General features: G+C 43.2%; 1 protein-coding gene across 1 annotated transcript in view; it reads left to right on the top strand.

The window, feature by feature from the left end:
• ERCC3 (ERCC excision repair 3, TFIIH core complex helicase subunit) overlaps positions 1-17,597 on the top strand; it is a 476,680-nt gene that overhangs the window by 137,873 nt on the left and 321,210 nt on the right. The window contains 1 exon segment of the mRNA XM_044078239.1: positions 6,451-6,618. Coding sequence (XP_043934174.1) covers positions 6,451-6,618 — 168 coding nt within the window.

Raw genomic sequence — 17,597 nt, 5'->3', positions numbered from 1 at the left:
CTTTTTGGTGATTCCAAAATTCAAGATGCTAACTCTTCACCAGTTACTTCCTATACTAGGCAAAGATGCTTGGTTGGCAACACTGGATTTAAAAGAAACCTACCTGCACATCCCAATCAGGGAATCTTGCAGAAGATACCTACGCTTCAAAATAGGCTACATGCACTATCAGTTCTCTGCACTGCCCTTTGGCTTATCTACTGCGCCCAGGGTATTCACAAAGTGCCTAGCTCCAGTCATTGCATTTTGCAGGCAAAGAAATATTCAGATATACCCATACCTAGACAATTGTCTAATTCAGGCAGAAAGCCAGGACATACTTTTGAATCATTTAGCATTTGTACAAAAGGTGCTAACTTGTCTGGGGTGCACCATAAACGAAAATAAATCGCATCTGTTACCCTGTCAACAAATTATATTTCTGGGAGCAAGCTTGAACACAACTTCCCAGATGGCTTTCCTTATGCCAGAGAAACAAATTCATTTGACAACGTACTTCAAACTAATGGCCACAAAAACCCTGCTATCTGCAAGGCAAATACTGCAAGCCTTGGGGTTCATGGCCTCCTGCATTCTACTAATTCTATATGCAAGACTGCATATGAGGAAACTACAATGGTATCTAAAAAGCCTATGGTGTCAACATTCTCAGGATCTAGAAGCAGTGATCCAAATCATACCTTGCCTACAGTTAGTTCCTTTGGTGGGCAGAGGTCTGCTACCTAAACAAGGGACTACCATTCACTTAACCCCTTGCCGCCCAAACCCTAACAGATGCATCAGACTGTGCATGGGGGCTCACCTGGCAGGGAAGTGCATTCAGGGCAAATGGAACCAAAGTCAGATGCACCTGCATATCAATCAAAAAGAAATGTTAGCTGTACAGAATGCTCTGACAGCCTTCAAGGACCACATTCTTCCAGGACAATTAATGGTAAGGACGAACAACATCAATGTTATGTGGTACATAAACAAGCATGGGGGTACTCATTCTTACCCCCTCTGCAGACTAGCCATGGCTCTGTGGAACACAGCCTTGAGCTACCAAGTGCATCTACAGGCTCAATTCCTGCCAGGAAAGCTAAATACACTGGCAGACGAACTCAGCAGAAATCTCATGGACCCACGAGTGGAAACTGGAACCAAAGATGTTCAACATGTTGATAAACAAATGGGGGAACCCAGATATAGACTTGTTTGCCTCCCTCCAGAACTACCAATTGGACAAATTCTGCACAAGGACTCCTACAAACAAGCTTGGAAAGTGGATGTTCTGTCCTTCAGCTGGAAAAATGTATCAGTTTATGCCTTTCCTCCTCTGCCTCTCCATTCCAAAGTACTACTAAAGATCAAACAGGACAAACCAAGGATGATACTGATTGCACCAAAATGGCTATGCCAACACTGGTGTACCCCCTCTTGCACAGTTTGTCACTGCTGGCTCCATGGCACCTGCCTCAGACCCCTACCCATCTGTCACAGCAGGAGAGCCAGATTCTGCACCCTCAGCTTCAAACCCTGACACTGGCAGCCTGGCTAATTTCCTAATCTCTCCATTACCATCCCTCAGTAAACAAGTGTTGGATGTCATCTTGGAGGCAAGGAGACCTAGTACTAGAAAATCTTCTGCTGAAAAATGGAAAAGATTATGTGCCTGGAACCAAACTCAAGGGATGGGCACAGCAGCACCTAGATTACCTCAGATTCTTCAATACTTAACTCTGATGCTTCACAAGGGCCTTTCTTTTTCCTCCATCAAAATTCACGCCTCAGCCATTTTAGCTCATTACAACACAGAACCACCCCTCTTCTCTCATCCATTGCTCAAGCAGTTCCTCAGAGGGGCCAAAAACTTAAGACCACCCAGGAGAGACCCAGCTCTAGCCTGGAACCTTAACTTTGTATTGGAAAAACTCACTCTTCCTCCTTTTGAGCCAGCTGCAAGTGCAGAGTTAAAATTTCTTTCTTGGAAAACAGCCTTCCTTTTAGCAATTACTTCAGCAAGAAGGGCATCTGAACTACAGGCCCTTATGGCAGTGGAGCCTTTCATCATCTTTCATGCGGACTGGGTGTCCCTCAGGACCAATCCCTCCTTCATGCCCAAGGTGGTATCCATTGTGGCTCTTAATCATTCCATTCATTTGCCAACCTTCTTTTCTAATCCACAGAACAAAGGGGAAAGGATCCTGCATTCCCTAGATGTGCACAGACAACTTAGATTTTACTTGGACAGGACTAAACCTCAAAGGAAATCTGAACAACTGCTGGTGGCATTTGCTGCAGGGGCAGAGGGGAAGGCTATTTCAAAGCAAACCATTTCTAAATGGATAGGCCATTGCATTCATTTCTGTTTTAAGCACCATGGAAAACCTGTCCCACCAGGGATTAAACTCCATTCAACCAGGGCTGCATCTACCTCTACAACCTTTCTCAGAGGTGTACCTACCAGGGACATCTTGGAAGCTACTACCTGGAGTTCTGTACATACTTTCACCAAGCTTTACCATCCAATTTTCTCTAAATCCAGAGCTGGCTTTGCCACTGCAGTCTTGCAGGGCCTTTTAGCTGGTCCTAATGCTATCTAAATGCCTATTCCCACCCTTAGCTTTGGGAATCTACCCAAATAGGATGACTGCAGCAGTGAAACAAGAAGAACATAGTACACTTGTGTGCACTTACCATAAATGTAAATGTTCGAGTGTATTCACTGTTGCAGTCGTGGTTACCCTCCCTCCAGCCCCCTGACTTCTTTTGGCTATACCTTTCGTCTCCTTTACTATGCTTAAAAGCTTTTTGGTGTATTTGCTTTTTTGTTGGAGGTATAACCTTGTGTGTGTGTGTGTGTGTGTGTGTGTGTGTGTGTGTGTGTGTGTGTGTGTGTGTGTATGTATATATATATATATATATATATATATATATATTTTTTTTTTTAATTGCTTCCCATTGGGGAGGGGGCACCTGACATCTGGGGCAAGAAAATCTGATGTAATGGTGTCTGCTGCATGCTTTATACCCCTGACTACCCGACGTCACGGAAGATGAGACAGCAACCGACACAGGACCCAAGACTTTGATAATCAGGTCGACTGAGGGCTACTGCAAGCAAATAACCCAAATGTGATGACTGCAACAGTGAATACACTCGAACTTCTACATTTATGGTAAGTGTACACAATTGTACTTTACTAGTCTAGTCTTTATGGGCTGTAGCTCTCCAAGTGATAAAACGCCCTCTGCCTCAAGCAGGATTCATTCTGCAACTCCTCCCTAACTCTGGTTCCTTTGGTCAGATAGTACATGAGTGCTACAGTGAACAGTAGCTGTACAGTGGTCACAAAAGCTTCATACCGTTCACAACAAGATTTGCTTGATGCAGGTCTGCAGAGATCATATCCAATGGCCGATTTCGTCCAAGACAATTCTTTAGGGTAGTCCCTTCCATCCCCTTACCTCCAAGGCTACAGTCACTACAGAAGCCTCCCTTCTAGGGGGGTGGGGGGAGCAATTTGAAAGAAAGACGGTTCAAGGAGCATGGTCATCAGTAGAGGCCAAACTTTATATCTTCATGTCTTGAAGTTGAGGGCGGTCATCCTAACATTGCAGGCATTTCAGGACCTCCTACCAAAGGATGTGATAGTCATCCACTATGACAATATGTTGATGGTTTGGTATATCAACAAACAAGGTGGAACGTGCTGGTAGCCTCTCTGGTGAGAAGCAATGAAAGTTTGGCAATAGGTGATGTCTTTGAACTGGTTTCTAATAACAATGCACATTCCTGGGGCATCCACAATTATTCTGTTGCCTCATGAATGGTCTGTCAACAAAGCAGCGACAACGGAAATTTTTAGCCACTGGGGCCAACCTTGCTGAGACATTTTTGCATCTTACCTCTTACTTTGCCCTCATCCCTCCGCAGGGACAGACTGAGAGATGCTCTAATCCATATTTGTCCCTAAGGTCTCCTTTATGCTTTCCATCAATTCCACTCATCACCAAGTACATTCAGAAAACTATGGTATGGTTCCCCTTTCTTTGACCTCATCTTCTGTACCCACCATGGGTTCTGGATCATTTTCTGGATCTCCTCAGTCACGCATCCACGCTATCTCGACTGGATGTCAAGGCCATAAAACTGACCATATTGTTTCTCCAATTTTAACAATCACAAGAGATGACAAGTTTTCTTCCCCAGTAGTCTTTATAATCTCATCTTATCAAAGGGACACACCCAAGATGATTTACAGAAATTAAATGGAAATGTTTTTCTATGTGAGCCTCTTCAAAGGGACTAGACCTTTTTTCGGCCCATTTAACTGAGAATTTGGAGTTTCTATCGGAACTCTTTAAGGCCGGCTCTAGTTACTCTACAGTTAAACTCCAAATAGCTGCCATTTCAACTTTTTACATAGGGTACAACAGTGATCCATTGCTTGCCTTAAAGTCCTTCTTGGAGGAGCATTCTTATTGAGACCCCCTCCCCCATTCATGATCCAGTCCCTCCTTGGGCTGTTACACTTTTGCTGCAGTCACCAACCCAAAAACCCTAAGATCCCACAGCTTCAATAGATCTGAAGTTTCTGTCAGGGAAAACTGTTTTATTGGTGGCTATTATCACAAAAAATAGTAGAGAATCCGACTGTGGCCAAACAAATACCACCAACCAAGTAAAAGACCACTCAATGAAATACAGCAAGGACTTTAAAGTTTTGGTGTGCTAAGTTCCAGTTTTAATTCCTTGCTGTTTTTCGCCGAGTGGTCTTTTACTTGGCTGTTGGTTGCTATTACGTCTGCAAAATATGTGCCTTGATCATAGGCACTTTCTTGCAAACCTCCATTCCTTATATTTAACAAGAACAGAGCATCATTGAGAACAAACCCTTCATTTCTTCCCAAAGTAGCTTCGGAATTTAACTTGAACCGACAGATTGATTTGCCAGTTTTCTTTCCAAATTTTACTAACAAAGGAGAATGTACTGTACATATTTCAGATGTCCATAGGCAACTCTGGTTCTATCTTCATCGCACTGAGAGTTTCAGAAAATTAGATCAATTGTTCATATCCTTTGCCAAGACAAAACTTGGACAATCTGTGTCTAACGTAACTCTTTCAAAATGGCTAGCAGACCTCATTTCATTTCTGTATAAATCAAAAGGCACATACCAGGGCACTGGCATCTTCAACAGCATTTGCAAAAAGAGTGCCTGTTGGTGAAATATGCACTTCAGCAACTTGGTCTTCAGATGATAATCATTGTATCTCATTAGATGTGTAGTGTAGGACTTGAACATCTTTCAGCTCTGCTATGCTCAGGAATGTCTATCCTTGAGTCCACCCAGGTCCCTGTTGGGTAGCTTAGGAATCTGTCCCTCATGTTGAATCAGATGAAAATTGACAGCATCGGATATGAAAGTTATGTATTTACCATAACAATAGAGCTGTGTTGTCTTATTTTCATCTGGTTCAGCTCCCGTCCCTCCTTCCCCCTGCCAAATTGTCACTTATCCCTTTATAGGGATCAACTAGACCTTCTATGGACCCTGTCTGACCCTTTGTACTGCTTAGCTTATTTAATGTTCTCCTTTTCCTCCTCTTTATTATTTCCCATATAATTTATCACCAATTGAGATTATCCAGCAAACTTGATCTGAATTAATTCAGGCAGGAGAGGGAAATTGTGGGTAAGGGAGGGGTCAGATCTCTCAGATCCAATATTATGGTATAAGGAGTTTTGGTCTGATTTGACAACCCACATCTTGAACCAAATGAAAATAAGACAACAGAGATCTATTGTTATGGTAAGTGTATAACTTTCATTTCTTCACATCCTCTACCTTGTATTAACTCACTAGAGCAGACTTTGCCTAATGCCTTGCTGATGTGTATTAAATGCCATTCACAGTATCAGGTTGAGTCCTACAGGCAACTGGAGCATAGAGTCTGGGGGAGCTCACTTGTGTCAAGAAGTATACCTCAGCTGTTGGGTTGCCATCCATGAAGAACCAGCTAGTACTGCAAGGAAGGGATCACTTCTGGAGGTGAGGGGGGCATGCATATAGTGGGAAAGGATGTGCAGATATGTTACCGTATGCCCCATTCCTAGAGGGTAAAGACTGCAGTCTGATGGACCTCTTCTCCCATAGACTCCTGCATCATTATCAGTAAGGAACATAACCATTGCCCATTCTGGGGTTTTGAAATTCTTTGTGAGAGTGTTAATGAGGGCAGCAGTCATGCCACAGGTTCACATTATAAGGTTACAAAACATGGCAGAAGTACACTTCGTTTTATTGATGAAGCATCTAGAATGTGTTGCTTTATGGTGTAATAAGTGGCAGCAAAATGCAGTGGTGAAGTGACTACTGCAATAGTGTGTAGTATTTGGTAGGTGTGATTTATTTGCTCATCATGTGTTAGTATTTTGTTTTAATCAGCATTCCTTGTTACAGATTAGTAAATCAAGTCAGAAAACCAATGGACCCCCTGTATCCCAGGATGGAGATCCTGCTCCAAAGAAACCCGAAGTTCCATCTGATATTTTTGAATTTTATGAACAAATGGACAGGGATGAGGAAGAGGAAGAGGAAACTCAGACAGTGTCATTTGAAGTCAAACAGGTGAGTTTACATAAAAGAAGTTAGATGCACTGCTGTGTATGTGCTAGTACAGGAATAACAGTTTCAGTGGCAGTGTAGTTAATTGTATTTCTGTTTACATTCTATATGTAGTGTGTTTGTGTGTGTGTGTGTGTGTGTGTGTGTGTGTGTCTTCTTTTTCAAAGTTAGTACAGTGTAAATGTTTTACATTTAGAATCCCATTCCGGATCATTTGCTCTTATGGATACTTCAACGCTTAAATTACACTTCTTCTGTGGGCCATAGCCTGCTAACAGGACTAACTTTGATGGAATGGTCATTGTATTACTAAACTGTGTGGCTAGAATACAACAGATACACAAATTCATCATCAGAAAATGAAGGTGCACTACCTGGGTTGTGTCACAAGATTGGAAATACAGGCTCTCCTTTGGGGAGGACAGTACAATATGTTGGGTTTTAGTCAGAACCTAACTTTTTTTTCTGCCATTGAACATCTGTTCATTGTTGACATCTGTTTCCTGCTGGTTAGCTGCTGTCTGCTTGTGCATTTCACTGTATGACGCTGATAATACCTCACATTAGATTTAATTCTCATTACTGTGAAGCACATGTTCATCTGCTTCTTTTGGCTGACGTTTTCAGTGACTTTACATTTAGTGACTGAAAAGTAAATTAGGTTGTCTTTTTACATTTGAGAAATAGTTTAATTTTTAATTTTGTAGATTTTATTGTGTAATAGCATCACTAGCTAAATCCATTATTTAGTATAAACCTGTCTCAAAGGATGTTCATTTATTTGGGCAACGTTGTTGTGTCTTTCGGCTTATCCCGGTTAGGGGTCGCCACAGCGGAACTCCGGTCCGCTAATGTTTGGTAGTGGATTTTTACGTGCCGGGTTACCAGCCCTGATGCACAACCTTAAACGAAGGCATGCCCATTCACGCATGCCTCCACACAGAAGACGCTCTAGCAGAGAATCGAACGCGACAAAGTCTTGCTGTGAGGCGACAACGCTACCGCAGGGCAACATACTGTTTTGAAATTAGTTATTATGACAGATTTTTATAAGGCAGATCAGAGGCTCATAGTCTTTAAGTGTTGAGCCAAGTACACCACTGAGAGCTCAGGCATATCACGCAGTTTTGGTGGGAGATAATTAGTGCTTCTGTAAAATAAATGTTCCCTTCATTATCCCATGTAAAATTTGTAATCACCTAGACAGTTATCCAGACTGGTTTTAAAGGTTGCCAGCAAGGTACACTGTTTGATATGCCAAGGGATCCTATTCCAGAAATGGGAGATGTTTGGTTAAGTTTTTATGTATATTTAGGTCTGCAGAGTTTGTGCTTGCTCATCCACTGGTTCTGTTTAGGAGACTGAGTTCTAAGAGTTCTGAGTCATTCATAACATTGAAGGCTAAGTAGAACTCACCCCTCAGAAGCTTATACAAGACTGAATAGAGGACCACAGCTTTTATTCTATCAGAGTAGCTAAGGTTACTAAGACTGGAACCATTGTGATTAGGAAACGGAGATTGTAAAGTTGGTTTAGTTGCTTAGCAAATTATACTTTAAAGGGCATTATATTCAAATTAGCCCTAATAGGGGAGGTGTAAATCCGGGCTATAAGGTTTTGGACCTTGAGGAAATTCCACAATGAGTAAGTTGTGGAAGGCAGACAAATTTTCTAACTGCACCTGAAGTGTGATGGTCAGAGGAGTGTTTTTATAAACATAGATAACTGAATCCTTGATGGCTGGGCCAGATACGAGTGGAATGTTTGCTGTATAGCATGGAGTGGTGGTGATACATTTACCGGGGAAGTCGTGCTGTATTTCTTAGCATTTGGGATAAGCCCATGACTGACACCCCAAACATTTGTTTGTCTAGCCCTTGCCAGAGAATTTGAAAATTGTGTACAGTTTGAAATCTTTGAAATCCTCTATCTTGAGTAACTATCCCTTGATATCAGCTTTCATGTCAGAAACACATACACCAGACTGGGAGGGGGGCAAGACAAAGCTGTGTGGAATATTGGTTGTTTTTCAGTCTACAGGACGACAAGGAAGAGGATTACAATCCTTAAACAGTGGCATTGTTAAAGTCACAGACCTTACTTCAGAACATGCATGGTAATTAGTCTTGTTATTCTATTAACTTTTAAAATCAGTTGTAGCTGTATTTAAAAAAATGTCCATGATTAGGGACCTTTATCCCTGTTTATTTTGTCTCTGTCCATAATTCTTGAAATAAGAGGTTGAGAGCTATGATGGAAGGCAACATTAGTTTTGTCTGAAGATATATACCAGCCATTGATGATAGCACACCAGACAGAAAATGCTGTTGTGTCATATCGGACTCCTGTATTTGACCCCATAAACAGCAGATGCCATCCAAAGAGTTTACTAGAAATGCAGGAAGCATTTGACAGTGCCACGTTGTATTAGTGAGAGACCAGACAGGTAGAAAATTATGCCAAAAACTGAATGATTATTGAGTACAAGCCTCTTAGTTGTACTGATGTAACTGAGTCTGACTTGAGGATCTACTGATGCTCTTGGTATGGATCATTGTTGCAGATGTGTTTTTTACATATGAGAATTATCTGCAGGCACACATTTGGGAAGCCGTCCCATTACCAGAGGTCTACAGACAGGGATGCAAATACGTGCCCTGCATAGTCACAGTTGCTCAGTCTGGACTCCACTCCAGATTTACAAGCTACAAAATCCTTTGATAGCTAAGTACACTGCCTTTTCTTTTGCTAGATTCTGTATTTGCATTTTGCTGGTGGATGATTTGAAGGAAACTTTCTGTTTTTAGGGGAATGTCTCATGCAGAGCTAAAAATCCTTTACTACTCTCAGGTTTTGGATTTGTATTGTGGGTGTCTTTTTTTTTTTTTTTCCTTTTCCTTAGGCGCGCCCCGCCTCATAGAAGACGGACAGATTTATGTTGATTTTGTTTGTGCCTAGCTTGTGGAGAGAAAGTTGGAGGCCATACTGAAGTGCTAGTATCAGCATCAGAGTAAGAGTAGCCTTCCACTAGTTTGAGAGATCCTCTCAAGACCTTGCCTAGTGGCTCCACTGCTTGCTCCCATTCCATCCATTTGTTCCAGTGGGATGGCAGGCATTTTTGGGTTGGGTGACAGCTCTGTGGTCCATTTATTCCTGTCCAGAAGTATTGATGTGCCTGTTCCCTGGGGATAGTCTGATGTTAGGGAGCAGGCCAGCTTGCTGGTCCTGCGGGCAGCCTACCCCCCAAAGCAACCCCTTTATCAGCTTTTCTGAGCTGTTTTATTGCAACTTGAGTGGAAGGTGGCTCATGAGTGTGAACGCGTTCAGCTCAGGGTCGGTAGTAGGTATGGACTTCACTGGGTGTAACACTAGTTCTGTCACTAGGGGTTACTCATGTTGGAAGTCAGAACTGCCCATCCCCCAAGATGGGTGAGCTGGCAGCATCAGTTCACTTCCATCAATCCTGCCAGCTGCTACAGGCATTCAGACCACTAATTGAACTTTTGCCACCTGCTGTTTTTTAGATTTTAAAGATTCCTAATAAAGAAAAGAGAGAGACTAAAGACGTGAACTGTCATACACTGAAGGGACTGCGAGTGCTATCCTGCAGATGATGAAAGTGTGCTTGGCAAAAAAAGCCATGTCTAACCCTATTCTTTTTGGAAATTTGTACCCCTGGTTTACAAGTGGAACAACATGAACCAGTAACCTGGTCCTAAGTAACTGAAGAAGATGAGACCAGTTAATCACCCAGTGACTGTCAAAGCACTGAAGAAATTATTGTTTAAAATAAAGGTTATTGGTATGATTACTGCATGCAACAAAGGTAAGCATGTTAGTAAAAATATTAAAAAATATGTACTGATAATTAAAAGACAACAGGGAATTCCAACATAGAATAATGGCAGTTGAGCTCCCTGATGGGAAGCAATTTGAATACTTAACAGAATCTGTGAACTAGTTACTGTGCAGAGTTTTCAAAACATGTATAGTTTGGTCCAGACCTGTCACCTGTTGATGTTCTTCGTGTTTGTTGCAGTCATTACATTTGGGTAATCCTGCTGGCAGGTTGCCCTCAGTCAGCCTGAATTCCAAAGTCCTGGGTCCTGCGTCGGCCCCTTCCCTGACATCAGGTCGTCAGGGGTATAAAAGATGCGTCCGACGCCATTTTCTTTAGTCTTTCTTGCTGTGCGGTGCCTGAAGCAGAAGCAGTTCACAAGTGCCGGTCGGCCGACTCCTGAGATTTTCGTGTTCGAGTTTCAGATCCGAAGTCTTCAATAAAGCTAAGTACCCCGTTGGGGAAACTTTTTTTCTTGCTCCAGACCGATGTCAGAAAAAGTAAATAATTGTATTTCTTGTGGAAAGCAAATACCTCATAAGGATTTTCATTCTTACTGTATTCCTTGCCTAGGCCCTGATCACAACGTTTCTGGTTGTCGGTTTTGTGCTAGATTTAACCAACGCACTATTAAGCGTCGGAATGATTTTGCTTTTAAACTATTTTGGACGCCGGCAAAATTATCCAGAAATGTCATTGGATAGCCATCCGACTACCGGAGTTCACAAAAAACGCAAAGAAAAGGAGAGAGATAGACCACCGAGGACAAAAACCGACGACGAAGCTTCTCCTAAGCCAGTCGCCGGTTCTCAGTGAGGTGCTTTCACAGCCCCTGACGCCCGCTACTTTAGAGTCGCAGGCTGCTACCAACTCCCGTGTGGAGTCGGCCATGCCGCTGGAAACTCAAGGTATTGGAGCCTCGGATACTATTCCTTCAGATGGGTCCGGAGCCGCTGAGCAGGCACCGGCTTCTGAGGGTGTATTCAGACCTAAACATCTTTACATTAAACCGACTTCAGCTTCAAAGGCAAAGACTAAAGCACCTTCTAAAGCAAAGAAACTCAAGAACCACGTGGTCAGACCTCTATGCCCAAAAAACAGATACTCAAAATGGCCGAAGACTTGATTCAATTGATCAGGGGTTCCCATCCCCCTCCTGATAAGAGGCCTAGGCAAGAGACTGACTATGTATCTTCAGATCAGGTTTCCATTTCTTCTGATTCCTCTTCTGATCAGGAATATTCTCTTCCCCCCTGTGAGGATTCTGATGCTGAAGAATCTATACCTTCAGCTTCTCCTCCAGAGGACTATTCTTTTGGGGAAACCTTGCATACCATGAGGGAGCATTTCCACTGGGAGAGCCAAGATTTTTCAGAATCTAAAAAGAGGCTCAGGGATTTCCTTTTACTACCTCAACACAGGCCACTAGCCATTCCGCTTGTGTTAGACATTGTAGATGGTGTGTTTTCGGAGTCTAGTCTTACCCTGGACTCCTTACCTCCAGCTCCTGTTAAGCCTGACAGGTATTACAGGGTTCCTGACTCTCATAAATTCCTTTTTAAAAACCTTGCTGCAGACCCAGAAACTATTTCACAGGGTCCCAAAGGAGTTAAGGCTTCCGCTGCAAAAAACCCTACCCCCTCTGACAGAGATTCTAGGGCACTGGATAGATGGGGAAAAAAGGTTTACACATCTGCTACCTTGGCTATAAGGGCTTTAACCTGTCAGTTTCATATGCTCAAATATCAGCAACATGTCATGACATTGCTTAAACAGAAAATGTTGTTAAACTCCGAATGTGCAGAAAACAAGGGAATGCAGGATTTATTGCATGCAGCTGAACAAGTTGGGAAGCATACTTTGCAATGTGGTTTTGATTCTTTGGAGGCCTCCTGCAGGGCCGCAGTTAACTGTTCTGTAATTAGGAGGCATGCTTGGTTAAAGGAACAAAATCTGCCTGATCATATCAAAGTTAAATTATTAGATGCACCTTTACAGCATGATACTTTGTTTGGTGTTAAGGCAGAAGAGGTGTTAAAGAAAATGGAGGACAAAGCTAAATCTATGCAAACTGTCAAAGATGTTTTACAAGTACAGCCACCTAGGTTTAGTAGACACTGGCCAACAAAGAATTGGTCCTTTCCTGTGTTGGACAGACCTCAAAGGGGCAGATCCAGATGCCCTAGAGGCAGATCCCCCAGGCGCAAGGTTCCTGCAGGTCAAAGTAATGGGGTGCTTCTACCTCCAAAGTTGGAGAAGACAAATCACAATCATACAGGAAACAGTCCCAATGACATCCCCCTGCCTGCACCAAGCACGTATCTCCTGGCAGCACCCTTAGGGGGATAATTTGCACTTTTTTCTCAAAATTGGCACATCATAACCCAAGACAGGGGTTCTAAATATCATGTCACAAGGCTACAAGTTCCATTTCCATACCTTGCCAAAGGCAAACGGCTGGCCAGCTCTGCCAAAAAATCAATGGGCAGAGATACAAAAACAATTCTCGTCCTTCATGGACATGGGGGCCATTCAACAAGTACCAGAGCAAGAGCAGAGACAAGGATTTTACTCGACTGTTCTTGGTACGCAGAAAGGACAAGGCCTGGAGGCCAATACTGGACCTATCTATTCTGAACACATTCCTGGATATACCAGAATTCAAGATGTTGACTTTGCAGGAGCTTCTACCCATGCTGGGCAAGAACGCTTGGCTTGTGACTTTAGACCTAAAAGAGGCATACCTGCATTTCCCAGTCAGACAAATATGCAGAAGATACCTCGGATTCAAGGCTGGCTCAATGCATTACCAATTCTCTGCATTGCCCTTTGGCTTATCTACTGCGCCCAGGGTCCTTACAAATTGCCTGGTACCAGTAATTGCATTCTGCAGACAAAGAGGAATACAAATATATCCTTACTTGGACGACTATCTAATTCAAGCAAAGAACAAGGACATTCTTCTACAGCATCTGGCGTTTGTGAAAAGACTTCTAACATGCCTAGGGTACACAGTCAGTGAAAAGAAATCAAAACTAGTACCCTCTCAAGAGATAATATTCCTCGGTGCAAGCTTAAATACAACTGCCCAGATGGCTTATCTCACGCCAGACAAAGGTAACTGACTACCTATTTCAAAATGTTGGCAACAAAGGCCCAGTTATCTGCAAGAAAAAAATCTGCAGGCTTTGGGCTTCATGGCATCCTGCATCCTACTAATTCCATATGCAAGACTGCATATGAGGAAACTTCAATGGTACCTAAAAAGTGTTTGGACTCAACATTGCCACAGCCTAGAAAGTATGATTACTCTCATTCCCTGCCTGCAACAGGAGTTTCGATGGTGGGTAAAGGCTTGTCACCAAAACAAGGGACAGCCATTCACATTACCCCCAGCCAGGCAGACACTAACAACAGATGCATCAGATTATGTCTGGAGGGCCCACATGGCAGGAAGATGCATTCAGGGCACATGGACCTCAAAGCAAATGCATCTACATATCAATCAAAAAGAGATGCTAGCTGTTCAAAATGCCCTGACAGCCTTCAAGGACCTACTTCATCCGGGACAACTACTGATAAAGACAGACAACACCGCAGTCATGTGGTATATAAACAAGCAGGGGGGCACACATTCTTACCCCCTTTGCAGACTAGCCATGACTTTGTGGGACACAGCATTGACTTACCAAGTACATCTGCAGGCACAATTCCTGCCAGGAAGGAAAAATACTCTGGCAGACGAACTAAGCAGAAACCTCATGGATCCCCATGAGTGGCAGCTGGATCCACAAGTCTTCAGCATGATAACAAGGAAATGGGGATGCCCGGACATAGATCTATTCGCCTCCCCTCACAACTACCAACTAAAAAGATTCTGCACAAGGATTTATCACAGACAAGCATGGAAAGTGGACACCCTATCTTTCAGCTGGAAAAACCTGTCAGTATATGCCTTTCCCCCACTGCCTCTCCTCCCCAAGGTGCTCCTGAAGGTCAGACAGGAGAAGCCAAAGATGATACTGATTGCCCCAGACTGGCCCCGCCAGTACTCGTATCCAATACTAAGCAACTTGTCTCAATGCCCAGCTTGGACCTTACCTCAAGTACCTCATCTACTGTCCCAGCAAAACAATCAGATCCTGCACAGCCAACTCAGGACTTTAAACCTGGCAGCATGGCGGATAATGTAGTCATACAAAACACACCTCTCAGTAAAGCTGTGATGGATGTCATTTTGGAAGCCAGAAGGCCTAGTAATAGAAAATCTTATGCTGGAAAATGGAAGAGATTCTGTGCTTGGAACCAGGCACAAGGAACTGATACAGCTGTGCCAAATATTCCTTAGATTTTGCAATACTTAACTGAGATGCTGGACAAAGGCCTATCTTTTTCATCTATTAAAATTCATGCCTCTGCCATTTTGGCTCATTACAATACAGAGCTACCAATCTTTTCTCATCCCTTATTAAAGCAGTACCTCAGAGGAGCCAAAATTTTAAGGCCTCCAAGGAGATCACCAATGCCTGCATGGGACCTCAACTATGTCTTGGAAAAACTCACCCTGCCTCCTTTTGTGCCAGCTGCTACTGCTGATATAAATTTTTTATCTTGGAAAACAGCTCTCTCCTAGCAGTAACTTCTGCAAGACGAGTTTCAGAGCTACAGGCACTCATGGCTGTGGAACTTTTTATCCAGACAGGGTTTCTCTGAGGACAAACCCAACATTTATGCCTAAGGTGGTGTCCAGTGTGGCTCTTAACCAAACTATTCAACTGCCAACTTTTTATCCAAATCAACAGAACAGGGGGGAGAGAATTCTGCATTCTTTGGACGTACACAGACAGCTTAGATTCTACTTGGACAGAACCAAAGTTTTCAGAAAGACATAGCAATTACTAGTGGCATATGCTGCAGGATCACAAGGAAAGGCTATCTCAAAGCAGACTATTTCAAAGTGGATAGGCCACTGCATTTGTTTCTGCTACTTAACACCATGGCAAGCCAGTGCCCAAGGGCATTAGGCCACATTCAAACAGAGCTGCAGCCACTTCAGCAGCCTTTCTCACGGGAATACCAACCAAGGACATTTTAGAGGCTGCTACTTGGAGTTCAGTGCACACCTTTACAAAGCACTATCATCTGCCACTCTACTCCAAATCCAGGGCAGGCTTTGCCACTGCAGTTTTGCAGGGCCTCATAGCCCGTCCTAATGCTGTTTAGCTCCAGCCTCCCAACCATAGCTTTTGGGACTCTACCCAAATGTAATGACTGCAACAGTGAAACACTAAGAACATAGTACAGTTGTGTGCACTTACCAAAAATGTAGATGTTCGAATGTATTCACTGTTTCAGTCCAGGTTACCCACCCGCCATCCCCTTTTCTTCTGATGGAACCTATCTTTCCTTCTTTGATTTATACAACCTATGTGGTGTATTTGCTTGTAGAGGAAGGTAAAGTTTATATTGGTGCATGTGTTTATGAATATATATATATATATATATATATATATATATATATACATACATATATAATGTATAGATATATATATAAATTTTGGCTACCCTTTTAGGGGGCACCTGACATCTGGGTCAAGTAAAACTAAAGAAAATGGCATTGGCCGCATGTTTTATACCCCTGAGGACCTGACGTCAGCGAAGGGGCGACAGCAGCCGACGCAGGACCCAGGACTTTGGAATTCAGGCTGACTGAGGGCAACCTGCCAGCAGGATTACCCAAATGTAATGACTGCAGCAGTGAATACACTCGAACATCTACATTTATGGTAAGTGTACACAACTGTACTTTTCTGGTTTTGAGAATCCATAAAGTAAGGCACTGGGTAGTGCAAATAGCTGCAGAAACTTGAGTTATGATACTGTCGGCATAATCCTCTTCCCATGCTCCTGCACCCTTATATGAGCTGCATTGGTTGCTTGTCTAATTTAAACAGAAATACCCAGGAATATGGCCAGATTGCTGTTGTATGATGTATTTAATACTGTGACATTGTAGCCACAAAATAAACCCATTTCTGGCAAAGCTGGGTGAACCGGATGGGGACTCTATGCTCCACACCAGAAGTATATCCCTCACTGGTAAGATCAGACCATAAATTAATTTCACTGGATGTCCACATCCCGACCCCACCCCCAGCCCAGAAAACCACAGTGAAAAACTTCTCAAAAGCGAACTTCTCACTTCTCAAAACCGAAGTGGAATCCTTCAAGGCCCCAGGGCCAGTGGAAACTACAGCCCAAACTGCAGAATCCTATATAAATGCATTCTACAGACATCTCCAGGAATGCATGGATCATGCTATCCCAAACAAAACCAAGACCTAATCATCCAAAGGCAGGCGTCCAGTCTGGTGGACCACTGCCATAAATAAACTGTACAACAGAAGGAGGAAGCTACTACATGATAGAGCAAAATCCCTAATAGGGAAGGCATCTCTGATCAGTACTAGCAAAAAATTACAATACCTCATGAAATCCTCCAAGGCCAGCTTCGAGAGAAAAATTGTACAGGACACCAAAGACAATCATAAGGCTTTTTTCAGTTATGTTAGAAACCTGGGATGCAACTCCCAGACTTGTTCTGAGTTGATTCTAAACGACAAAAAATACACTGAACCCACAGACATCGGCAAGATCCTGGCAGACAGGTTCAGTGCAAACTTCTCCACCGCCTCCCCCCCAAAAGAGCAAATATCTATCCCGGCAGAGGGCTGCCTCCCAAACATCTCAGATGCTCAGGTGAAGGCTGCCCTCTCCAAAGCAAAAAACACTGCTTCCATGGAACCAGATGGCATCCCAGGTTGTGTCCTACATGAACTACAAGAGGAACTAATCCCTCAAATAAAACAGCTATACAATCTCAGCCTCACTACAGGATATGTGCCCACAGAATGGCGTACAGCAACAGTGGTCCCACTCCACAAAGGTGGAGCATCTACGGACCCTGGAAACTATCGCTCCATAAGCCTGACTAGCTTAGTCTGCAAGGCTATGGAGAGGATCATCATGGAGCTCATAAACAAAGACATTGGGGACCTACAGACACTAGATCCTACCCAGTTTGGCTTTGTCAAGGGCAGATCCTGCCTTTTGAACCTGGTTGACTTCTTTGAAACAGTCACCA

The sequence above is a fragment of the Protopterus annectens genome, chromosome 7.part0 (assembly GCF_019279795.1).
Source record: "Protopterus annectens isolate FY-2018-M chromosome 7.part0, PAN1.0, whole genome shotgun sequence".
Classification (NCBI taxonomy): Eukaryota; Metazoa; Chordata; order Ceratodontiformes; family Protopteridae; genus Protopterus; species Protopterus annectens.
This window is presented reverse-complemented; position numbering and strand designations above follow the sequence as displayed.